Genomic DNA, 27,201 nt, shown 5'->3' on the forward strand with positions numbered 1-27,201 from the left:
ATCCTCCGACACCGGAGTCCAGCGCTGCAGCAGAGAGTGTTGTAGTGGTCTCATATGACCCCTGGCCCAGGGCACTACTTCCATCGTGGCCGTCATAGAGCCCAACAGCTGTACATAGTCCCAAGCCCGAAGCGGAGAGGCTACTAGGAACTGGTCCAACTGAGCCTGAAGTTTGACAATCCGATTGTCCGGCAGGAACACTCTGCCCACTTGGGTGTCGAATCGAACTCCCAGATACTCCAGGGACTGAGTCGGGCGCAGCTGGCTTTTCTCCCAGTTGATGATCCACCCCAGGGAGCTCAAAAGAGCAATCACCCGGTCCACAGCTTTGCCGCACTCTGCATAAGAGGGGGCTCGGATCAACCAGTCGTCCAGATAAGGATGGACTTGAACTCCTTCCTTTCGCAGGAAGGCCGCGATGACCACCATTACTTTGGAGAAGGTCCGCGGAGTAGTAGCCAACCCGAACGGGAGGGCTCTGAACTGGAAGTGTCGGCCCAGGACTGCAAAACGCAGAAAGCGTTGATGAGGAGGCCAGATGGGAATATGCAAGTACGCTTCCTTGATGTCCAAGGAAGCCAGGAACTCCCCTGCCTTCACTGCCGCTATAACAGAGCGGAGAGTCTCCATGCGAAAGTGCCGAACTTTCAAGGCCCGATTGACCCCTTTGAGGTCGAGGATAGGCCGTACAGAACCTCCTTTCTTTGGTACCACAAAGTAAATGGAGTAACGTCCCTTGCCAAGCTGATTTTCTGGCACCGGAATGACCGCACCCAGGCGGATCAGATTGTCCAAGGTCTGCTGCACTGCCACAGCTTTGACCGGAGACTTGCAGGGAGAGAGTACAAACCCGTCTCTTAAGGGTCGGCAGAACTCTAGCTTGTAGCCGTCTCTGATGACTTCCAGCACCCAAGCGTCTGAAGTTACTCTGGTCCACTCGCCCAGAAACGAGGACAGGCGTCCTCCAATCTGCACTGGGCCATGGACCAGGACTCCGTCATTGGGTACGAGACCCTGGGGGAGGACCGGAGGGCGCACTTCCGGGACGGCGGTCTCTGCGAAAGGAATGCTGCTTGGGGGAGAAGTTCCTCTTGAAGGAAGAGGGGGCAGAAGAGCCCGACTTGCCCGGGCGGTACCGACGGGCTTCCTGAAACCGTCCTCTGGAGATACCGGGGCGAGCACTGGCCCGAGCCCTGACCTCTGGTAACCTCTTGCCCTTAGACGTGCCGAGATCGGTCACGATTTTGTCCAGCTCGACCCCAAAGAGCAGCTTGCCTTTAAAAGGCAACTTAGCCAGGCGGGACTTAGAGGCGTGGTCAGCAGACCAATGTTTCAGCCAAAGCCACCGCCGCGCAGAGACTGTCTGAGCCATACCTTTAGCCGAGGCTCTCAAGACATCATACAGTAAGTCTGCCAAATAAGCCAAGCCCGATTCCAGGGCCGGCCAATCAGCCCTCAAGGAAGGATCCGAGGGGGAAGCCCGCTGCACAATCGTCAGGCACGCCCTGGCCACATAGGAGCCGCAAACTGAGGCCTGCAAACTTAAGGCAGCCGCCTCGAAGGACGACCTTAAGTCCGCCTCCAATCTTCTGTCTTGGGCGTCCTTTAGGGCCGTGCCACCTTCCACCGGCAACGCCGTTTTCTTAGTCACCGCAGTGATTAAAGAATCCACGGTAGGCCAAAGAAAGGCCTCCCGTTCACTTTCAGGCAAAGGATAGAGGCGGGACATAGCCCTAGCCACTTTGAGGCTCGCTTCCAGGACATCCCATTGAGCCGAAATTAAGGTGTGCATGGCATCATGCACGTGGAAGGTTCTAGGCGGGCGCTTCGTCCCCAGCATAATGGCGGAGCCAACAGGGGCTGAGGGAGAGACGTCCTCTGGAGAGGAAATCTTCAAAATGCTCATGGCCTGCACTAACAGGTTGGGCAAATCCTCTGAGCGAAAGATCCGCGCTGCAGAGGGATCATCCGCTCCATCCGAGCGGGAATCCGTCTCCTCCAAGGAATCCCCAAAGGACCGTTGGGAGAACTCAGATACGCTACCCTCATCTACATCAGAGGAAACAGCGTCCTCTAAGGCCTGGGAATCCACCCGAGGGCGTTTACTTCCGGGGGCCTCAACCCCTTTATCGGACAAGGGAGAAGGGGCAGCGTTTTGCATAAGGCAGGCCTGATGCAGCAGCAAAATAAACTCGGGGGAGAAACCCCCCAGACTGTGCACTTCAGCAGCCTGGGCCACAGCCCTAGACGCACCCTCAACCGGCGCTCGCAAGAGCGGGGGAGAAACATGCTGCGCATCCAAGATGGTGTCCGGCGCGACACTCCGCGAAGGAGCCGCGTGGGAAGAACGGCGCTTAACTTTAGCCACTTTTTTGCCGTCGCCCAAATCAAGGGCGGCCATGGCATTACCGTCTCCCAGCTCAAGGGCGGCCCAAGAAGAAGCCGTCCGAGCAGAGTGGCCGGCCAAGATGGCGGAGGCGAGCAGCGGGGGATGGGCGTTTATGGCGGGAAAAACCGCCGCACCGGAGGAAGACCCGGGAGACTGACCGGCCTCCGAACTGACACCCAACAAGGGCGAATCAGATTTTAAGACCCCCGCATCCCCGCTAGAAGCACACACGCGGTCCGGGGAGCGATTTTTCGCGCCCTCGCCCTCCGACGCCATAGGCCACGTGGAGATCGATCGGGGAACCCCCTGCCCGCTATAAAAAGGTAAAAATTACCTGCTTCTCGCTCCGAGCTGTAACGACCTGGTGTCCCAGTGAGTAGCTGCAATAAACGTTTAAATAAACGTCGAAATAAACGCCTTTAAGGACGTCCAAAATTTTTTTATTATTTTTTTTTTTTAACGAAGCCAGCGGGAGGGGGGAGAAAAGGAGGGACCTGGCACCACCAGGTTTGCACTTGCTCAAGAAGAGCCCTCAACCCCAGGTACTCAACAAAACCTAAAGATTAGGCTTGGAGACCTAGCCAGAGCTGCTGCTGTGTGTGACCACCACCTGCTGAGATAGAGAACATACTGAGGAGTTTCCAGCAGCACATGACCACATATAGGGAGGCAAAAGGATTGCTCTCTATCTCCACCTGCTGGTAGATGGACACAACCCACCAGTCTATGGATTGATCAGCATGATGATATGGAAACTAGGAATTATTTTCCATTCCTTTCCTTGTAATACCTAAACATTCTATTTGCTTTCTTTGCCGCTGCATTACACTGAGCAGTGGGTTTCAGAGTATCATCAACGATGACTCCTAGTACCTTTTCCTGGTCAGTGACTCCTAACTTAGAACCTTGCATCACATAGCTATAGTTCGGACACCTCTTTCCCACATGAATCACTTTGTACTTGCTCACATTAAATGTCATCTGCTATTTGGATGTCCAGTCTCCCAGTCTCGTAACGTCCTCTTGCAATTTTTCACAATCCTCTTGCGATTTAACAACTTTGAATAACTTTGTGTTGTTGGCAAATTTAATTACCTCACTAGTTATTCCCATATCTAGCTCACTTATAAATATGTTAAAAAGCAGCGGTCCCAAATTCCCTGCGGAACCCCACTATCTTCCCTTCTCCACTGAGAATACTGACCATTTAACCAACTCTCTGTTTTATATCTTTTAACTAGTCTTTAATCCACAACAGAACACTACACCGGAGCGCCGATTGTCTCTAGTAGGGGGGTTCTCATTTTGAACCCCCATCTCAATTTTTAGATTTCCAATTATGTCCAAGTCTGCATCGGAACCCCACTTTCTACCCTTCTTCACTCAGAATACTGACCATTTAACCTACTCTCTGTTTTCTATCTTTTAACCAGTTTTTAATCCATAATAGAACACTACCTCCTATCCCATGACTCTCCAATTTCCTCTGGAGTCTTTCATGAGGTACTTTGTCAAATGCCTTTTGAAAATCCAGATATACATCGATCGGCTCACCTTTATCCACATGTTTGTTCAACCCTTCAAAGAAATGTAGTAGATTGGTGAGGCAAGATTTCCCTTCACTAAATCCATGTTGGCTTTGTCTCATTAATCCATGCTGTTGAATATGCTCAGTAATTTTGTTCTTTATAACAGTCTCTAACATTTTGCTCAGCACCAATGTCAGGCTCACTGGTCGGTAATTTCCCGGATCACCTCTGGAACCCTTTAAAAAATGGGCGTTACGTTGGCCACCCTCCAATCTTCTTGTACCATGCTTGATTTTAAAGATAAATTACATATTACTAACAATAAGTTCTGCAAGTTCATTTTTTAATTCTATCAATATTCCTGGATGTATAACATCTGGTCCTGGCAATTTGCCCCATTACATCTTCCAGGTTTACAGAGATTTGATTCAGTTTCTCTGACTCGTCAGCACTGAATACCATTTCTGGCACCAGTATCTCTCCCAAATCTTCCTCAGTAAAGACCGAAACAAAGAATTCATTTAATCTCTCTGCTTTTGGCCTTGTTTTCCCTGAGTACCCCTTTTACCCCTCGGTCATTTAGCAGTCCAAACAATTCTTTTGCAAGCTTCTTGCTTTTAATAAACCTAAAAAAATTTTTATTATACATTTTTGCATCCAACGCAATTCTTCTTTTCAAAGTCTCTCTTTGCCTTCCTTATCAGAGCTTTGCATTTGACTTGCCATTCTTTAAGCAGTTTCCTATTATTTTCAGTCAGTTCCATCTTCCATGTTCTGAAGGATTTTCTTTTAGCTTCTAATAGCTTCTTTCAGCTCACTTTTTAACCATGCTGCTGTTGTTTGGTCTTTCTTCCTCCCACTTTAATACACAGAATATATTTGACCTGAGCTTCCAGGATGGTATTTTTGAACAGCATCCATGCCTAACGTTAAATTTTTGACCTTCGCAGCTGCTCCACTAAGTTTTTTTTTTCCACCATTCTCTTCTCATTTTATCATAGTCTCCTTTTTGAAAGTTAAATGCTAACATATTGGATTTCCTCTGTGTACTTACTCCAGAGCTTATATCAAATCTGATCATGTCATGATCACTGTTATCAAGGGGCCCCAGCACCATTACCTCCTGCACCAGATCATTCACTACACTAAGGACTGGTCTAGAACTGTTCCTCCTCTTGTTGGCTCCTGAACCAACTGCTCCATAAAGCAGTCCTTGATTCCATCAAGGAATTTCACCTCTCTAGTGTACACTGATGTTACATTTATCCAGTCAATATCAGGGTAATTGAAATCACCCATTATTATCGTATTCCCCAGTTTGTTAGCCTCTCTAATTTCTGATAACGTTTCTACATCTGTCTCTTCATCCTGGACAGCTGGATGGTAGATCACTATCCTTTTCCCCTTTACACATGGAATTTCAATCCATAGGGATTCCAAGATGTGTTTCGTGCCCTGTAGAATATTTAAGTCTATTTGATTCAAGGCCCTCCACCAATTCAATCAACTCTATCACTGTGATATAATTTGTATCCTGGTATGACAGTGTACTACTGCTTCTCTTCCTTCCACCATGTCTCAGAATGAAAAAATAGATTTAATAGGCATTTCTAACTCTCTCATTTTATTTCTTAGGCTTCTGGCATTCACATATAGACATTTCAAACTATGTTTGTTGTTCCTATTTACATCTTGCTCAGCAGTTGACAGTGATAATGTGCAATCTGTATACTACATTAATGTCACCTTCTTGAACAAAATCCAAAAGCATAATATAAATTATGCATGTCGATATGCATTTAACATGCATTAACACCCTCCAGTCATTAGGCCCTATTAACACGTTTTAAGACCCCCATTTAGCACAGGGGCTGTATGTGGGAAATGGGATGTCCAGGTCAGGATATTCATATTACCCCTACTGCTTTACAAAAGGCTCTGCCAAACACAGAGCCTCTGTAAAATAGTTATAAGAATGCACACAATGCACGAGGGCAAATGGAGCCATCACAAGTACTTACGCCACCTGCTGGCCTACACATCCTGCTACCATATGGACCAGAGGTTTTCAACTCAGTCCTCAGGGAACACCCAGCCAGTCAGGGTTTTCAGGATATCCCTATTGAATTCAATGTCTACATCCAGTAACAGTTCCACAATTGTCTATTATATCTATTTTATTTTACTACTTTCTTTGCTCTGCATATACCTATAGAGAAAAACAATACTTCATGCCTTATTATCTCTCATTCTACCACTCATACACACTCTCTCCTACTACTACTACTACTACTACTATTTAGCATTTCTATAGCGCTACAAGGTATACGCAGCGCTGCACAAACATAGAAGAAAGACAGTCCCTGCTCAAAGAGCTTACAATCTAATAGACAAAAAAATAAAGTAAGCAAATCAAATCAATTAATGTGAACGGGAAGGAAGAGAGGAGGGTAGGTGGAGGCGAGTGGTTACAAGTGGTTACGAGTCAAAAGCAATGTTAAAGAGGTGGGCTTTTAGTCTAGATTTAAAGGTGGCCAAGGATGGGGCAAGACGTAGGGGGCTCAGGAAGTTTATTCCAGGCGTAGGGTGCAGCGAGACAGAAGGCTCGAAGTCTGGAGTTGGCAGTAGTGGAGAAGGGAACAGATAAGAAGGATTTATCCAAGGAGCGGAGTGCACGGGAAGGGGTGTAGGGAAGGACGAGTGTGGAAAGATACTGGGGAGCAGCAGAGTAAATACATTTATAGGTTAGTAGAAGAAGTTTGAACAGGATGCAAAAACGGATAGGGAGCCAGTGAAGGGTCTTGAGGAGAGGGGTAGTATGAGTAAAGCGACCCTGGCGGATGATGAGACGGGCAGCAGAGTTTTGAACCGACTGGAGAGGGGAGAGGTGACTAAGTGGGAGGCCAGCAAGAAGCAGATTGCAGTAGTCTAAATGAGAGGTGACAAGGGTGTGGATGAGGGTTTTGGTAGAGTGCTCGGAAAGAAAGGGGCGGATTTTACGGATGTTGTAAAGAAAGAAACGACAGGTCTTGGCAATCTGCTGGATATGAGCAGAGAAGGAGAGAGAAGAGTCAAAGATGACCCCAAGGTTTCGAGCTGAGGAGACAGGGAGAATGAGAGAGCCATCAACAGAAATAGAAAACGGGGGGAGCGGGGAGGTGGGTTTGGGGGGGAAAATGAGAAGCTCGGTTTTGGTCATATTTAATTTCAGGTGGCGTTGAGACATCCAGACAGCAATGTCAGACAAGCACGCTGAAACTTTGGTTTGGATGCAAGGTGAGATATCAGGAGTAGAAAGGTAGATTTGGGAGTCATCAGCATAGAGATGGTAGGAAAAGCCATGGGATGAGATTAATGAGCCAAGGGGTCCTCTCGACGGGGTCCCTTTTAACCAATTTCTGAATTACATTACAACATATTACATAATTTCTTATTCATCTACTTCCTCCCATTATATTTGTTTACTACACGGATATCAGATCGTTTTTTTACATAATAAAGTCCAATGCCTATTAATGTAATCGCAGTCTTATAAGATTTTCCTGATCTGTATTCCGCTTATCTGGTTGATGAACTGTTTAGTCCTCTTAATGGTATAATGGGTAATCCGTCATTCTTTCACACCACAAAATATCTTAACAAAATGTCTCTTTCCTTAATGTTAAAACATTTCTTCTTTACCGATGGTCCTGGCGATTAAGTAGACTAGTCTCGATACGAACTTCTAACGGTTTATTAAAATTGTCAAGGCACTAAGCATTTCACTTTTAGCGTCATCAGGGGCATCGACCCTAAACATACTGAATTCAATGGAGATGTCCTGAAAACCCCGACTGAGTGTGCCCTGAGGACTGCGCTAAAAACCCATGGTGTGGGCACTGACAGCAGCAACTCCTCAAGTCTCCCAGTGGGGTGTGCACATGTATATCTGCTGCTCTTCAACAGAGACAGACATCTATATCAAAAGACTTTATATTTCTGGATATATATTTCTGCAATGCATTATTCCTGCAACAGCATTCTCTCTGCTGCAGTCACTGACCTGGAATTTCAGTTATGGAGACCTGGGAGAAATCGCACGTAACATCGGGTAAGCAGTAGTGTTTTGGGTCTCCAATTTCATACACTAATTGTTCAGCTGTGGTACCAAAACTGATTAGGCCGCCTGTGCCAGGAGGCTTGCATAAGGTAAAGTGTCCATCAGGAGAACATTCAACGATTGGAAACCCTATGTTATGCCTAGAAGTAAAACAACGAATTTCATGAATGCAAGATTACAAAGTCAAAAAAGATACACTAACATTTGAATAAATGAATTAGAACAGTGATTGCAAAACTTTTTACTATGGCAGAACCCTTAAAATATTTTTTCATATACCAAGGAACCCACAATTTATGTAAACATATATATATATATATATATATATATATATATATATATACTAGCCGTTAAGCCTGTTAAAACGGGCGAGTTTTTTGTTTTCCTATGGCCTCCCCCCCGTCCACCAACCCTGCAACCCTGCTCTCTCCCCTGCCCACCCCCCATGTCCAGCAGCCCTCCTCTGTCCCCTGGCCTCCCCCCCCTGTCCACCAACCCTCCTCTCTCCCCTGCCCTCCCCCCATATCCATCAAACCTCCTCTCTCCCCTGCCCTCCCCCCATGTTCAGCAACCCTCCTCTTTCCTATGGCCTCCCCCTGTCCACAAACCCTGTTCTCTCCCCTGACCTCTCCCCATGTACAGCAAACCTCCTCTCTCCCCTGCCCTCCCCCCATGTTCAGCAACCCTCCTCTTTCCTATGGCCTCCCCCCTGTCCAGCAACCCTCCTCTCTCCCCTGCCCTCCCCCCATGTCCACCAACCCTCCTCTCTCCCCTGCCCTCCCCCCCATGTCCAGCAACCCTCCTCTTTCTCTTGGCTTACCCCCCCCCCCGTCCACCCACGCTGCTCTCTCCCCTGCCCAGCTACCCTCCTCACCCCCGCCCTCCCCCCTCCATGCCAGGCCCCCTGCACTGATATGACAGCGACTCTCACCTTCGTGTGAAAGCGCTGCAGGCAGCAGAAGATTCTGCTGCCTGCAGCGCTTTCACACGGAGGTGAGAGGCGCTGTCACGTCAGTGCAGGGGGCCCAGCATGGAGGGGGGCGGGAGCGGCAGTGCTAATGTCGGGGAGGGAGGCCTTCAATCGTTGCTCCGGTTCAGTGGCTGCAGGCTCGGTTGTGGTGGTGGTGGGGGAACAGTACCAGGGACAGCCGAGTCTGATCCCCTTCGTTATCTTCATTTGTTGTGGGAGCGGGAGCCGCTAGGAAGTGGCACCGGGAGCTCTGGCTGTGAGTGGGCTTCCTCCCCTTCTCCTGCTGCGGTGCTCCTGATGCAGCGAATGTGCAGGAGAGTGAGTCTGGGACGGTCGCGAAGCGCCAGGTTATAACCGGACCCTGAACCTGCTAGGCAAGGATGTGTCCCAGCTACCTCTTAAAATCAGCTCCTGAACAGTTCCTACAATGCTTGAAATGAAATATAACATTTATGCTATCTCATGGAATTTTTCCTTCAAAAAAAATGGAAAAAAAATAATCCTAACCCCCATTCCCAAAAACCCACAATTCAGCTTGAATGAAGTTTCAAACTACAGGCCTGTAACCTCTATCCCACTGTTAGTTAAAGTAATGGAAGGCCTGGCTACCCAACAACTCATGAACTATTTTAACTCTTTCTCGATATTACATGCCTGTCAATCAGGTTTCAGGTCCTTTTATAACACCGAAACAGTCCTAACAACGCATTTTGCAGACTTCAGAAAAGAGTTAAATAAAGGCAGAAAGATCATCATCTTACAATTTGATATGTCCAGCAGTGGCGTTCCGACCCTAGCTGACACCCGGGGCGGATCGCCGATGCGACCGCCCCCCCCCCCCCCCCCGGTGAAATGACACCTCTTCCCCCCACCCCTCGCCCGTCGAAATGACACCCCCCCCGGGTGCACGCCGCTGGGGGGGGGGGGGGGTGCCGCGGTGCGCGCCTGTTGCCGTTTCAGTCCGATTTCGCAATTTGCATGTGTTCACTGCTCCCTCTGAGTCTGCCCCGGAACAGGTTACTTCCTGTTCCAGGGCAGACTCAGAGGGAGCAGTGAACACATGCGAATTGCGAAATCGGACTGAAACAGGGCAACAGGCATGTGCCGCGGCACCCCCCAGCGGCGTGCACCCGGGGCGGACCGCCCCCACCTTGGTACGCCACTGATGTCCAGCGCTTTTGATACAGTGGACCATGACATTCTACTCAATCTGTTAGATTACACTGGTATAGCCGGCAATGTTCTTCAATGGTTCAAGGGCTTTCTCACCTCTAGATTCAAAAAAATAAAACAATCGGGCCTCATCTCAGCTACCTGGTCCCCTACTTCGGACTGCCACAAGACTCTCCTCTCTCCCCCATCCTGTTTAATATAACGATGGCATCTCTAAGTTATCTACTTGAATCAAATGGTTTCAACTCTTTCATGTATGCAGATGATGTTACAATCTATGTCACTTTTGACAAAGATATCGAAGAAATCTTAACCAATATAAAATCAGGCCTAGACCTAATGGAAGCATAGGCAAACAATTTCAAACTGAAAACTTAACAGAGAGAAAACCACATCCTTAATACTAACAAAACCTCACCAACCAATTACTTCTTCTACTTTTACTATTGGTAACAAAACTTATCCACTGGAGCATAATTTGAAAATCCTGGGAATAATAATTGATCAACATCTCTCACTTGAACCATAAGTATCCAAATTAGTGTCTAATATAGTCAAATCATTAAGGAAACTAAAAAGATTAAGACCTTATTTTCAAAACACAATTTTCAGATCATTAACTCAATCCTTGATGCTATCAAAATTTGATTACTGCAATGTGATCTATGCAGGACTTAAGACCTCACTAATCAGAAAATTACAAACTGCTCAAAACATAGCAGCTCACCTTGCACTTAAAGCTACCCGATACTCCAAAGCGACCCTGCTTCTATTCAACCTACACTGGCTACCTATAAGTTCACGCATTAATTTCAAATTATGTGCATTCACCCACCAAATAATTTATACTTCATCCCCATCTTACATGCAGAATCTTATAGAGCTATCAACACGCAATGCTAAAAAATCATCCAGAGACTTTCTTGTATTACACTTCCCTCGATGAAATAAAATCAAATATAAAACTATCCACAATGATGGATTTTCATACCAAAGTACAACCAGACAGAACTCTTTGCCCAAACAACTCCATCAAACTGAAGACTATCTCATATTTTGCAAACTATTAAAAACTCACTTGGTAAGATCAACCTTTAACAACAGAAATAACTATCCCTCTAACTAAACTTGTAATAACAACTCTGTCCATATTCACATTCTGTCCTATGTATTACAAACTCATTATATGATAAGTATTTCATGTTATGCTGCTATTAGTAATTTTGTGTGTGTGTGTGTGTATATATTTATATATATTCCCGGCACAGGCAGCTCCTTGTGACTCTGGGCAAGTCACTTAACCCTCCATTGCCCGCCGCATTGAGCCTGCCATGAGTGGGAAAGCGCGGGGTACAAATGTAACAAAAATAAATAAAATAAAATAAAATATGTAATCAACGCCTTATCAGTTCTACTTTTATTATATTGTGAACCACATTGAATTTGAATACTATTTGAGATAATGCGGGATATAAATGTCATAAAATAAATAAAAGGCCCCCTTTGTACACATTGTCCCAGCACCTAAATTTTGACCCCCTTTCTAGGCATTATGGGAATAATTCTATAAAATGAGAGCTAGCAGTTATGAGCTGATGACATGCATAAAAACATAAAGGTATGGGCATAAATGCCAAAAAATCCACCTAAGCGCTACGCTGTAAATAAGTTATTATTCCCTCGGAATGCTGGTACAGCAGAATTAAAATATGGGCATGTAAACCTAAATGAATTGCAAATGAATAGATGGAGTGCCCCAAACACTGCAAAATCATGAATTCTGCACTACAGCACTAGCATTTGATATTAATGCAAAGGAGGCTGACTAAATAGGTCTATGAAAACAGAGATATTGTTTGCTATCCCATTGTTTTCAAGTAGGACTATTTATAAAAGCTGTATTGTCTCAAAACCACACAAACAGATTACTGTTGCCTGACTGATTTATATTAGTCCCAGATTTCCTTTAGAAGTGAACAGAACAAGAAACATAGCAGACTTCTGATCTCTTTAGCCTTTACAGCAGTCATTTACTACTTCACAGGACATGAGAGTCATTTAATGGTTGTGTGAACATCCTGCAATACTGGTACAAACAAAGGTGTCTTTCCTCTGTAGTCTTTGCCTATTTGTATGTCCATGGCATTTAACTAGGTTGTAAACTATAGATTCTCATTCAGCAGCAGCAGCTTACTTCATGGCCCTTTCAAACACACACAACACACTTTGTTGCAATTCAAATAAACCATGGAACATTCACTGATGAGGCACATCCTTACCCTTACTAAATATTAGCTCTCTTTCTTCCCATTCTAATGCACTTTATCCTTGAAAAAAGACTGGGGGGTCCATTTAGTAAGCCACGTAGGCGCCTACGTGTGCCCAACTAACGCCAAATTGGAGTTATCACATGGCCCTTGCCGTAATATCAATTTTGGCGCATCTGAAAACAATTTTTTTATTTTCTGACGCACAGCAGCTGCACGCGTCGAGTGGAATTTGATGAGTGTACACCATTACCGTCCGGTTACCGTGTGAGACCTTACTGCTAGGTCAATGGCTTGCTGTATGGTCTCAGACCCAAAATGGACACGCGACAGTTTTCATTTTGTCGCACTTCCATATTCGGCAAAAAATTTAAAAAAGGCATTTTTTGTAGGTGTGCTAAAAAATAATTCTGCGCGCGTCCAAAACACGTGTCTACACTACCACAGATTATTTTTCAGCGCACCTTAGTAAAAGGACCCTTTAGTACCAAGCTTGAAAATTACTACTGTAAATTAGACAGTCTGCCACTTTCAATATTATTTCATAGTCAACACCCTGAATGTTTAACTTTTAGCCCTTATGAATCTGAGTTTGACTATCGCTGGATTAACCAGTATGACCTTAATGCTTCAAATCTGGAATCAACTGTCTAAGGGGCCCTTTTACTAAGTGGAGTAAACCCAATGTGGGCTTACCACATGCCAGTTTGGAGCTACTGCCAGCCCAACATGGGCGCTGGCAGTAGTTCCAGCCCTGGCATGCCACTAGGGAAAATAGGGTCTCTTGACCCAGCCAAAGCCATGCTGAGAAAGATGGCGCTGGTCACACGCCCGACATCGCTATATACCTTAAAGAAATTTTAACTTTGTTGACTGAAAACACCATGGCTGTTAAAGACCTAAACACAAAAGAAGAACCAAAAGCCTTCAGACACAGGACACAGTTCTTTTAATTGTAAAACTTGAAAATCAATCTTCCATTATGGATCCAACACTGGCTGTGTTTCGGCGCACAGCACCTGCCTCAGGGGTTGGCTCTCTCCAAGATCAGACCAGCGCCATCTTTCTCAGAATAGCTTTTGCTGGGTCAAGAGGCTCTATTTTACCTAGTGGAAATGGCGTGCTAGGGCTGGAACTACTGCCGGTGGCCATGTTGGGTCGGTGGTAGCTCCAATCTGGCGTGTGGTAAACCCATATTGGGTTTATGCCACTTAGTAAAAGGGCCCCTTAGACAGTACTAGGCTGATCTTGGACATATAAACATATACGAGAGGAAACTGGAAGCCAATGGAGCTCTCTAAGCAAAGGAGATACTCTCTCAAATTTGCTCTTTTAAAAAATTTGTTTTCAATCTCTAAAACTTTCCCAGTAGCAAGCTTCAAACATATTGGGGGTAAGGAGTCAAACAGGCTCATTTTCGAAAGAGAAGGACGTCCATCTTTCGACATAAATCGGAAGATGGACGTCCATCTCCCAGAGACGTCCAAATCAGTATAATCGAAACCCGATTTTGGACGTCTCCAACTGCAGTCCGTCGCAAGGACATCCAAATTTCAAGGGGCGTGTCTGAGGCGTAGCGAAGGCAGGACTTGGGCGTGCCTGACACTCGGATGTCTTTGACCCATAATCGAAAAAAGCAAGGACGTCCATGACGAACACTTGGACGTTTTCACCTGGACGTGTTTTTTTTTTTTTTTACGAATAAGGCACAAAAAGGTGCCCGAAATGACCAGATGACCACCAGAGGGAATCGGGGATGACCTCCCGTTACTCCCCCAGTGCTCACTAACCCCCTCCCACCCTCAAAAAACATCTTTAAAAATATGTCATGCCAGCCTCTATGCCAGCCTCAGATGTCATACTCAGGTCCATGACAGCGCATGCAGGTCCCAGGAGCAGTTTTAATGGGTACTGCAGTGCACTTCAGACAGGCGGACCCAGGCCCATTGTGGAGGAAACAGCAAGCTCTCCAAAACTCACCACAAACCCACTGTGCCCACATCTAGGTGTCCCCCTTCACTCGTAAGGGCTATGGTAGTGGTGTACAGTTGTGGGTAGTGAGTTTTGGGAGGGCTCAGCACACAAGGTAAGGGAGCTATGTTCCTGGGAGCATTTTATGAAGTCCACTGCAGTGCCCCGGCATGTCAGGGGGACCAGTGCATTACAAATGCTGGCTCCTCCCATGTCCAAACGGCTTGTATTTGGACGTTTTTGACATGGACGTCTTTGGTTTCGAAAATCGCCAAAAGTCAAAGACGTCCATGTCTAGGGACGTTGAAATTTAAGGATGTCCTTGGATTTGGACATCTCTGATGGTATTTTCAAAATGAAAGATGGACGTCCATCTTTTTTCAAAAATATGGTTTTCCCCGCCCCCGGATTTGGACGTTTTGCAAAGACGTCCAAATCGCAACTTGGACGTGTCTTTCGAAAATGCCCCTCAAAGTCCCCAAACCAGACCACTTTGGTCTTCTGTCTATTAAGTTTGAGAAAATTTTTATACGCGTACCAGATAAATATTTCTGATCAACATTTTTTCAGTATTTTCAGAAGTGTCCAATGCTAGATAAAGAAGAAATGCCATCAGCATATGACATAATTAATATACTTAAATAAGTTAACAGATCACCTAGCGGTCTCATATACACATTGAATAGAAAGGGGAAGCTTGGTGACCCTTGAGGGACACCACAGCCTGGCTGCCAAGATGTTGAGACACAATCATTCTTCTGTACTTTATAAGATCTTTTCTCAGAAATTCCTCAAACCATTTGAGCACTTTGCCCATAATGTCCAACTCACTCAACGAATGTTCTATGGCATCAAAGGCTGTCAATAAGTCGAACTGCAGAAGCATCACCTGCCCACCTCTATTCAAAATGTCTCCAATTTCTCTAGACATAAGCAATAATAGAGATTCTGTGCTTTATAATGGACGAAAGCCACGTTGAAAAGGGTGTAGCAAGTCATTAGAAAATATAAAATCAACTCTTGGTAAACTATAAATTCCATCAATTTTGCTAACCAGGGGATGCCCATTACTGGTCTATAGTTATCAACTATTGTCAAATCAGCGCCAAATGAGTCAAGATAACATCCTTCCTCCAATAATAGTCTAATCGATTCTGCCAACCATAGTACTATCTATACAGATGCAGTCTGTAACAAATAAGGAGGATAGTTATCTAACACACAGGATATCTTGGAAAGTTAGACCTAGTCCTTAGTGGAGCACATGATCTGGTGCGGGAGGTAATGGTGCTGGGGCCGCTTGATAACAGTGATCATAATATGATCAGATTTGATATTAGCTTTGGAGTAAGTATAAGCAGGAAATCCAATACATTAGTGTTTAACTTTCAAAAAGGAGACTATTATAAAATGAGAAGAATGGTGAAAAAAAAACCTTAAAGGAGAGGCTGCGAGGGTCAAAAATTTACATCAGGCATGGATGCAGTTCAAAAATACCATCCTAGAAGCCCAGGCCAAATATATTCTGTGCATTAAAAAGGAGGAAGGAAGGCCAAATGGCAGCCGGCATGATTAAAGAGTGAGGTGAAGGATGTTAATAGAGCGAAAAGAAAATCCTTCAGAAAATGGAACTGACTGAAAATAATAAGAAACAGCATAAGGAATGGCAAGTCAAATGCAAAGCTCTGATAAGGAAGGCAAAGAGGGACTTTGAAAAAAAGATTGCGTTGAAGGCAAAAACACATAGTAAAATTTTTTTTTAGGTATATTAAAAGCAGGAAGCTGGCAAAAGAATTGGTTGGACCGCTAGATGACCGAGGAGTAAAAGGGGTGATCAGAGAAGACAAAGCCACAGCAGAGAGATTAAATGGATTCTTTGCTTTAGTCTTCACTGAGGAAGATTTGGGAGAGATACTGGTGCCAGAAATGGTATTCAAAGCTGGCGAATCGGAGAAACTGAATGAAATCTCTATAAACCTGGAGGATGTAATAGGGCAATTTGACAAATTGAAGAGTAGCAAATCTCCTGGACCGGATGGTATCCATCCCAGAGTACTGACAGAAATGAAAAATGAACTTGTGGAACTATTGTTAGTAATATGTAATTTATCTTTAAAACAGAGCGTGAAACCAGAAGGTTGGAGGGTGGCCAATGTATCGTCAATTTTTAAAAAAGGTTCCAGAGGAGATCCAGGAAATTATAGACCAGTGAACCTGATGTCAGTGCTGGACAAAATGGTACAGACTATTATAAAAGAACAAAATTACAGAGCATATTCAAAAGCATGGATTAATGAGACAAAGCCAACATGGATTTAGTGAAGGGAAATCGTGCCTCACCAATCTATTACATTTCTTTGAAGGTATGAACACACATGTGGATAAAGGTGAGCCGATTGATATTGTGTATCTGGATTTTCAAAAGGCGTTTGAGAAAGTACCTCATGAAAGACTCCAGAGGAAACCTGGAGAGTCATGGGATAGGAGGTAGTGTCCTACTGTGGATTAAAAACTGGTTAAAAGATAGAAAACAGAGTAGGGTTAAATGGCCAGCATTCTCAATGGAGAAGGGTAGTTAGTGGGGTTCTCCAGGGGTCTGGGCCGGGACCACTTTGGTCATCCCCGCGACGGAAAGCAGTTGAGGGCACCCAAAATCGGCTTTCGATTATGTCAATTTGGGCAACCCTGGGAGAAGGACGCCCATCTTCCGATGTAAACTGAAAAAGGGGAAGTGTTCAAATTAAGGTTGGTGCTCCTAACTTAAATGGCCTAGCCACTCATGAAAATGAAAGGAAACTTTGGGGTCCTTTTACTAAGGTGCACCAAAAAGTGGTCTGCGCTGGTGTAGACGCGTGTATTGGACGTGCGCAGGTCCATTTTTCAGCACACCTGCAAAAAAGGCCCTTTTTGGGGGCCGAAAATGGATGTGCAGCAAAATGAAAATTGGTGCACATCCATTTTGGACCTGAGACCTTACCACCACCCATTCACTTAGCGGCAAGGTCTCACGCATTAACCAGGCAATAATCTGAGCACAATACAGATTACCGCCCGGTTAGCACTGTGTGCCAGAAAATAAAATATATATTTCCAGTGCATGTAGTGGACACACATAAAAAATGAAATTACTGCCTGGGCGGGCGTTAGTTCCAAATTGGCGCATGTTGGCACCTACGCAGCTAAGTAATAGGGCCTCTTTAAGTGAGAAAAAAACTACAAAAATTAAAGGAAAATAAAGCAAAATAAGGAGAAACCACAAAATCTTGAAAACCAAAAAAAAAATACCTTCACAGGAAGGCACTGCGAATGAAAAGACATGCACTTTGAGGAGAACACAATGATGCATCCTCCCTGTTCCGCGGAATAACGAAGACTGATGGACCCGTGGGCGGAAAGGCACCAGGACATATGCGGTGGGACGCTACTAGAAAGTTATCAGTCTCGCTAGTCAGCGTCCAATGACGTTGCCCAGCTGTGAGAATACGAAGGCCTGCTTGTCCTAGGAGAACAAGCATCTTCACTAGGCACTAATATAACTTTTTTATGAATGAGAAGTGTTTGAATTTTTGTACAACAGAAGATAACATTATCATTATTTAGAGGAGTTCTTGGACTAATGAATGATAAGGTTGAGCCTCTGGACAGCTTAGAGCTCAGAAAGCTTGTGAGTCTATAATAGGAATATATGATTAAGAATTGAATTTGCATTGGTTAAATTTTCAGTGGGAAGTTTTTGATCTTTTGGGTGAATGTGTAAACACAGAGAATTTTTTTTATTTTTTGATTGCATGCATCGTTTTGCTGCCTTAAGACATATTCTTTAGCAATCCTACAAAACTAACCTCGAAGAAACACATGTAGTGCAATCCTCATTCACTATGCTCCCAACACACCTGAAGCAAGATTAAACTATTTTCACATGCATTCCAGAATGCCTAAAGACAATTAATTTTGTAATACACCATTAGTTTGAAACTGGTTTACAAATTCTTTTGAGATGAAAGTCAAAAAGGATGTGCTATACCACAGAACTTCCTTTTACTCATGGATTTTAGAAAATGACAGTCCCAAATCTAATGTGGAATTAAAATATCTATATTGTGGGATATAAATGCATTAAAATGAAATATATAAATGGATAAAATGCCACAGAGCTGTGTCTTAAACTTTTAACTCTCTGTGTTTTACCACTTGTTTATCTTGCTGTGTATTATGGGGTTGGGCGTATGGGGTGGGCTAGGGGAGGGGAGAGTTCGTGGGAAACAAAATTGTTGTAAAAGATGTTGTTTGTTCAATCATGTAAGACTGTCTTGTAATTGTACCAGACCTGCCATGTATCCCGCTTTCAGTAGGAGACTCCTGCTTTCACGAGTCATCTCCCGGAACGCCTGCAGAGAAGCCGTGATCTCCCGCTGAGTGGCCTCCCTGTCCAGTGGCAGCAGGAAATGCCTTCATAAAGCACCATCTCATGCTGCCGCTGATCCCATGGCAGCAGGAGATGATGTCTTATGAAGGTGTTTCCTGCTGCTGCTTGAAGAGACCACTCCTTATACCGCTGGCCGTGAATCAGGTATGCTGGGGCAGAGCAATGGGTTGGAATGGGTGGAACTGGGTAGGGCGGACGGAATTAAGGGCGGAGTGGGCAGGGCTGAGGGCGGGCCCTAGATCTCCCGCTGAGTGAGTCGGCCCCCTTAGCACCTCAGTTGTACCGCTGTTTATTGTTGGACTAATAAAAATGATTTAAACATAAATAGATGAATAGCTATAGATATATGTATATAGCAGTGGCGTTCTGTGCTTGGCTGACACCCGGGGCGGATCGCCGCAGCGCGCACCCCCCCCCCCCCCGGGTGCAGTGCAACACGGCGCCCCCCCCCCCCAGCATGGAACGGCACCCCCCCTTGGCGTCGGCACCCCCCCCCCTCCCGGTGTGGACTCTAACACCCTCCCCCCCGGCGGTCCCCACCTGCCTACCAGCTGAGCTCCAGCCGGCACCTCCAATCTGCAGTGCTGCTGACTTTAAAAGAAGAAAACCGTCTCGTCGTTGGCCCTTCACTCACTGAGTCCCGCCCTCAAGGAAATAGGAAGTTATATCAGAGGACGGGACTCAGTAGTGAAGGGCCAACGACGAGACAGTTTTCTTCATCTAAAGTCAGCAGCGCTGCAGATTGGAGGTGCCGGCCGGAGCTCAGCTGGTAGGCAGGTGGGGACTGTCGGGGGTGAGAGGCACTGCGCCGGGGGGGGGGGGGGTCGACGGAGCACCCCCCCCCCACCCGTTGACACCCGGGGCGGACCACCCCCACCGCCCCGCCCTTGCTACGCTACTGGTATATAGATACATAAATTGGTGAATACTTCAGTAGAATACCATGTGTTGTGTAATATGCCATTACTCAATACTTTTTCAACTTTCTCTGAAAACCAGGAGCTGCAATGTTATGAAGAAAGTTCTAAGTTGTATAAAAGCTTCAGACCCTCGGGGCTTTGGAATCTATCAACTGTACTTGCACTGTAAAATGTACAGGTTACCCTTACAAGCAAAGAAGATTTTCAGGAAAGAACAAAAACTACATAATACTGTGAGAACAGAACATTTGGGAAGGATTACAGAAGAAAAATAAGTAAACCAAAGGACTGAAAATCCTGAAGTCAATGGCCTCTTTCATAGGCCGAGCCCGTCTTCTAAGCCAAGCAGTATGGGATTTCTTACCAGTCTGGGACAGAACGCCAATCTGTGAATATGCCCCCTGTACACTGAGCTCCGCATTCAATGAGATGCCCTGCAAGACTAAGAGAAAAAGCAAATGGTAATGCAGCAGCTACATAAGCCCTTTCTTTCTCTCCAAATATAAGTATACTATTACCAAACTCAGAAGACATGGCAGTGTTTGCAACCATTTCACAGTGGAGTGGGGAGGGGAAACAAAGGAAAGCACGGGAACAGGTTTATGGCTGTGACACACTTTACACAAATAAACAGGACTGCTGAACTGGGTTTTTGCTTCTTGATTTTAAAGGCCTTCACGTTTATGGACATTGTTGTTTTTTGAACACTTAGCCTGAGAATTTTACTCTATTTTATTTATTTGGATTTTGCTCACACCTTTTCCAGTAGTAGCTCAAGGTGAGTTACATTCAGGTACACTGGGTATTTCTCTGTCCCAGGAGGGTTCACAATCTAAGTTTGTACCTGAGGCAATGGAGGGTTAAGTGACTTGCCCAAGATCACAAGGAGCAACAGTAGGATTTGAACCAGCCACCTCTGGATTACAAGATTGGTGCTCTAACCACTAGGCTACTCCTCCAACAGTAGGCCAAATTAGGATCGGGACTTTTTTTTTCTTTTCCTATCGCAATACTGGAATTGGAGCAGCTAAGGGGTCCTTTTACTAAGGTGCGCTGAAAAATGGCCTGCGGTAGTGTAGACGCATGTTTTGGGCATGCGCAGAATTATTTTTTAGCGCACCTACCAAAAATGCCCTTTTTTTTTGCCGAAAATGGACGTGCGGCAAAATGAAAATTGCTGTGCATCCATTTTGGGTCTCAGACCTTACCGCAACACATTGACCTAGCGGTAAGGTCTCATGCAGTAACCGGGCGGTAATGGTCTACGCACGTCAAATGCCACTTGACAGCCATAGCTGCCACGCGCCAGAAAATAAAAAATATTTTTCAGACGTGTGTAGTGGACGCGCCAAAATTAAAATTACCGCAAGGGCCACGTGGTAACCGGGCAGTAATTCCAATTTGGCAAGCTTTGGGAGCATGTAGGTGCCTACGCGGCTTAGTAAAAGGGCCCCTGAGAGAGGTGACCAGCACTGTGACAATATCTCTCTCTCTTATATATATATATATATATATATATATAAAGGGTGATTTTATAAGAGGCTGCCTACATGTGAAGGCCCCCGTAAGCACCTACTTTTAGCCTAAGGGTAAAATGGCAGAAACAGTACCTAGTCTGAAGGCACAAACATTTAATAAGTGTGTAAACTGTGTCTCCATCTATGTTCTGCCCAAACTCCAAACCTGAACATGTGTACACCAGGGTCACAAAAAAGTACACATTTTCTACTCACCATGGATCCGTTCACACGTATAATCCTTGAGGTAATTTTATAAAACCTTTTACATGCAAACAATTCTTTATAAATTGACCTCAATAATGTCACGGACTGGGCAGAAACAAAAAAATTTAGCATAAACAGGCATAATAAGCCACACTGAGCCCGCAAAGAGGTGGGAAAATATGGGATACAAATGCAAACAATAAACAATAAAAGGATATAGGGGTGAAAAAAACCCCTTTTATAAATAACTAATGTTGCCCAATAACAGACACATAACTAAAGCCACAAAACCCTCTGCCTAATCTTTAATTCTGGCCTCTAACTTCCTTTCATGCATATTCTTCCCTACGACAGTAACTATCCGCTTCATAGGTTATCTGTCAGTCTTGCCTTGGCAACTATACATCTCAGAAATAGAGGAGTAGAGGTTTAAGGAAAAATTATGTTCTTACCTGATAATTTTCTTTCCTTTAATCATACCAGACCAGTCCAGACTAATGGGTTGTGTCCATCTACCAGTGGAAAGAGACAGAGAAAATAGTTCCAAGCGAACCGCACATTAAGGGTATCGTGCAGCCTGGAATGTTCAGTATTTCAAATAGCCAAGCAATGGTGCTCTGAAGTCTAGAAGAAAACACAGTTAATACAAACAGGCAAACTCTTGGAGCCACTATGCAGAACCTCACTGTTCCTGCTTAGCCGAAGGCAACTGCAACCTCCCCTCACAGTAAAGTAAGCGGGAGGGAATGGTCCATACCGAGCTTGCCCAAGCACATAGAGATCTAACCCTGAATCCAGGGAAAGAACTCTGTGATCCCAAGTAACAGGAGTCATACAGAGCTGGCACAAGTGGCAGAAGATTGAATAGAGAAGATGAAGTAGGCAGTGCTGTAGGACATCCCACCGTATTGAAGCATCGTGGAACAGCCAGGGATACCTAAACGAAACAACACTCTGACAGATATTAGCCAGGGAGGGCTCAGGGAGCTGAGTTAAGCATTAGACTAATGATGAGCTCCCGCACACAGGGTTTCCGATCTCTCTTTCACCCTAGTGGCAGCCAATCTACACATCCTGCCAGCTTACACCGTCTTCCCCTATTGCAGCTAGGAGTCCAGTCCGGGTTCCTCATCTCACCCCCTGGCTCCTTGCCTGCAATGCCTTCTGGGCCTTGTATTTCAGACTGAAACTGTCTTAACCCAACTATCCTGGATGCGACTTTATCACAACCTGCAGTCACATAGCTGTGCTCAACATACCACCCTGGAACTGCGCCCAATCTGCAGAAAAGAGTTGTGCTAAACACACAGAGATGGAGCTAACCTTAACAGAGGGTGGAGCTGCACACTGTATGCAGACAGGGAGCTGCGTTCCATACGCAGAGAGAGCTGCATGCCACACACAGACAAGGAGCTGCGTTCCACAGGCAGACACAGAGTCGTGTTCTACACGCAAACACAGGACTGCGCCCCACACTGAGACCTGCAGAGAAAGAACTACACTCAACATGCGACAATAGAGCTGTCCTCAACGTACAGCGATGGAGCTAAAGCCAACCTGGAACTGTGGAGCAGCACTCAACATGCAGCGATGGAGCTGTGCCCAACATGCAGCAATGGAGTTGTGCCCAAATGCAGTGATGGAGCTCTGCTCAACATGGAGCAATGGAGCTGTGCTCAACAAGCAAAATGCACAGATGGAGCCCCAGGGAACAGCCAGAGAAGAAGGTGCTGCCAGGAGGCCAACAAGAAGGAGCACAACTTCTGAGCCACAATGACCACTCTCCTGGATAACTGAGACGGAGCAGCAGTGAACGTAGGGAAAGAATTCCCACCAAGAGGGAGGTAAGCATCACAGAGCTGGAATCCTCAGTCCATAGGGAACAAAATGCAGCCGTAAGGCAGTGAGCAAGAAACTCCTCCCGCCAGGCCAGGAACAAAGAGGAAGCTGGCCACTAACACCAAACCGAGGAAAAACCAGCTAAGGGAGAGTCAAACTCCAGACCCTGAACACAGCCACTTCCCTGCAGAAAAGCAGAGAAAAGCGCAGCGCTAAGAGGCGATAATCCAGATGCACATCAATAGATCTGCTCAGCAGGAAAGAACTGTGCCCCTTACATAAAAAGGCAGGAGTGTCAAATGTGCCAGGAGAGAAGCACCTGAAAATAGAAAAGGCAAAATCTGCCTGTGCCAGGCTAAAATTCCCGTCCAATTGCAAGGGAAAGCAAGGAACAGCTGTGGCAAACTAGTCCTAAAAAGGCACATTCCCATAAAGAGATACTGAACTGAGTCCAAGCAAAAGACTAGAAAGAATGGCGATCCTGAGGGTACTCAGAAGAGGGATATGAGCTAGCAGTTGCACACCAAGGACAACTCGGACCCCCGCCACTGCAGACAAACCAGAGAAGACAGGAGGGATTCTCGGGGACAAGAGAACAAGAACCTCCCTAAGGAAGGAAAAACTGCTGCCAAAACAAGAATCAAAGCAACTGGTACCAGCTCGGAAGGGTCCAAGATCAGAATCAGACGCCAGCCAGCGAAATTCAAAGAAACTTCGCAAGCAGCCCCCTAGAATACATTGCCAAAGGTGGGAAAATAAATCAAGTAACAGGCAAGAGAAAGAAGGAAAAACAAAGTTTCTTCTTTTTTAAACAACCTCCTTCACTAGTGACAGGAATAAATAAAGGCTTACCTCAGAGGCAGAAATTCAGATATATCTACCACCACAGAAGAGAAGAACCCCACAGGGGAGACAAGGTACTCCATGCCACAATCAACCATCACCCTGCTAGAAAGAAAGACAGCCAGAGGAGGTAGGGGAGGGGAGGGAACCAGGGTCACTGGATATCACCCTAGCTGGCAGATGAGGAACTCAGGATCACTGAGTATCATCTAAAACTAGCCCCGACATGGCTACCAGCACACTCCTGGCTCCACTGTCACCAGAAGAAACTGCGACAGGAGCTACCAGCCAGCAATCCAGAGCAGCTGCACGATCTGTCCACCATCTGCTAGGAGACAGAGAAAATACAGAACATTCCAGGCTGCACGATACCCTTAACAGGCAGTTCACTTGGAACTATCTCTCTAGAAATGCTAAGTAGTAGTAGTAGTAGTAGTAACTATTTTCTCTGTCTCCTTCCGCTGGTAGATGGACACAACCCATTTGTCTGGACTGGTCTGGTATAGATGACACGGAAGGTGGACTTACAAACAGGAAGCCAAGTTCAAATCCCACCACTGCTTCCTGTGATTTGGGGCAAATTACTTAACCCTCGATGCTCTAGGTGTACTAGGGTTTTTTGTTGTTGTTGTTGTTGTTGTTTGTTATTTTCTGAGAGAGAGAGAGCCCGTTGTTAAACAAGTAATCTCCTTTAGATTTTCACACCCGAATTGAATCATTCTGTATTTTCTTGCATCGAATTTTTTAACTGCCAGACCTTAGGCAGTTCTTCTAATTTTTGTAGAGGCTTTTTCATGTTTTCAACTTCCTCTGTATTGTCTATTCTGTTGGATATTTTGTGTGATCTGCAAAAAAGGCACACCTTTCCTTCTAATCCTTCAGCAATATATTTAACACAGTCGGTCTCAGTACCAATCTTTGAAGAATTCTACTATTCACCTTCCTTTCCTGCAAATAAACTCTGTTCACCACCACCCTTTGTGGTGATCTGCAATTCTCCACACGGGTCAATTCTTTTGCCAAATTTTGTTTAACCTGTATGTAAGACCCTTAGCCAATGTCATCTCATCATGTGAGATAAATTGTCATTATTTTTTTTTTAGATGTTGTTCAGTTCCGAGTGTCTGTTACAGACAAACTCTTCACTAACTGTTTGGATAGGGTGTCTGTATAGCTAGATCAGAACTGTCTTAAGTTGAACCCTGGTATAGTCTTCTGGTTTTAAAACTGTACCAGTGACTTCATGGTAAGAATCTTAAAAGGGAACTTTAAAACAATACAAGAATGTAAGACCTTTGAAGTCAGAATGATTAAATATTTTGACACTCACTACTACTACTACTACTACTACTATTTAGCATTTCTATAGCGCTACAAAGCGTACGCAGCGCTGCAGACAGGACTTAACAAAGATCTGGGTGTTCTAGCCCATTATAAACCATAAAATTGTACTGCTTTGTCACCCTCCTGTCTCCATGCATATCTTCCTGTCCCTCGTCCACCCAACTCTTCCTGTCTCTCACCTATCCACCCCCATCCTGTTGGACTGTCACTGGAATGCTTTGTTTCACATATATACTGTCATCTATCAACATTTGCTTATTTCCGATCTGACAAAGAAGGGCAACCTTCGAAAGCTAATCAAAAAATGTATTAAGTTATGTCCAATAAAAAAGGTATCATCTTATTTTCTTTTCCATGCTTTATTTTGTTTTAGTTCTATTGATTACCTTTTAAAAGTGGACTAACACGGCTACCACACCTCTCTACTCAAACTGAGCATGAAAAAGAATGTATCTTTTGCAATTCATACAGCTTTTCTGTATTTGTGTAACGTTAGATAGTTTTGATCGTACCTAGAGGTAGACTGTTTCACAAGCACTTGTTATTAGTACAGCTGATTATTGTAATGCATTGTTATTAGGTCTTACAAAATACACACTGCAGCTTTTGCAAAATACAGCTATAAAAAAAAAAAACTGGTGGAAGTTAAGCCTAGGGATCATTACTCCAGTTTGTGTTAAGTTCCAGTAGTTGCCAACCGATTAGAGGATCAAGTAAAGTTTTGATGATAGCTGTTAAATGTCTATGTCAAATGGCAACAGCTTATTTATCTACTCGTATTGCACCTTAAATGCCTGGGTCTATTCTGCATCCCTCACAGCAGAAACAATTAGAAGTTCCCCCTCTCTCTTTCGTGAGGCTGGCTACGACAAAAAGTGCAATGCCCAGCCCCTTTCACTGCATTTGGAACAGAATTTGTTGACTTTTCCGAAGCCGCTTAAGACATGGCCTTTCCAGAAACTTGTTATTGATTAACTGGGCTCTGTGGTAGGTGTGTAATGGATCAGAAAGGTTAGTATGTGGTAGTGCTCATTTTATTTAGTTTGATACAGATTTTGTTTTGCATTATTATCAGGCTTATTTTCGAAAGAGAAGAGCACCCATCTTTCGACACAAATTGGGAGATGTGCGTCTTTCTCTCAGGGTCGCCCAAATCGGCATAATCGAAAGCCGATTTTGGGCGTCCCCAACTGCTTCCCGTAGCGGGGACGACCAAAGTTCACAAGGGCATGTCGGAGGCGTAGTGAAGGCGGGACAGGGACGTGGCTAACAGATGGGCGTCCTCAAGCGATAATGGAAAAAAGAAGGGTGTCCCTGATGAACACTTGGCCAACTTTACTTGGTCCTTTTCTTTCGGCCAAGCCACAAAAATGTGCCCTAAATGACCAGATGACCACCGGAGGGAATCGGGGATGACCTCTCCTGACTCCCCCAGTGGTCACTAACCACCTACCACCCCGAAAAAAACAACGTTAAAAACTTTCGTCTTTTTTTTTTTTTTTTTTTTAGAGTATGGATGAAGGACGTCCTTCACTATGCCTCCATCGAAGGGACAGCAGTTGAGGACGTCCTTCGCTATTTATTTAGATTTTGCTTACACCTTTTTTAGTAGTAGCTCAAGGTGAGTTACATTCAGGTACACTGGATATTTCTATGCCTCTGTCCCTGCAACAGCAGTTGAGGACGTCCTTCGATATGCCTCTGTCC

General features: G+C 45.0%; 1 protein-coding gene across 1 annotated transcript in view; it reads right to left on the reverse strand.

Moving 5' to 3' along the window:
- Positions 1-27,201, reverse strand: part of LOC115461641 — a 254,455-nt gene that overhangs the window by 146,806 nt on the left and 80,448 nt on the right. The window contains exons 8-9 of the mRNA XM_030191619.1: positions 20,109-20,186; positions 7,961-8,157 (exon numbers count right to left, since the gene is read on the reverse strand). Of these exons, the coding sequence (XP_030047479.1) occupies positions 7,961-8,157; positions 20,109-20,186 (275 nt within the window). The remainder of the gene's footprint in view (positions 1-7,960; positions 8,158-20,108; positions 20,187-27,201) is intronic.

The sequence above is a fragment of the Microcaecilia unicolor genome, chromosome 2, assembly GCF_901765095.1.
Source record: "Microcaecilia unicolor chromosome 2, aMicUni1.1, whole genome shotgun sequence".
Taxonomy (NCBI): domain Eukaryota; kingdom Metazoa; phylum Chordata; class Amphibia; order Gymnophiona; family Siphonopidae; genus Microcaecilia; species Microcaecilia unicolor.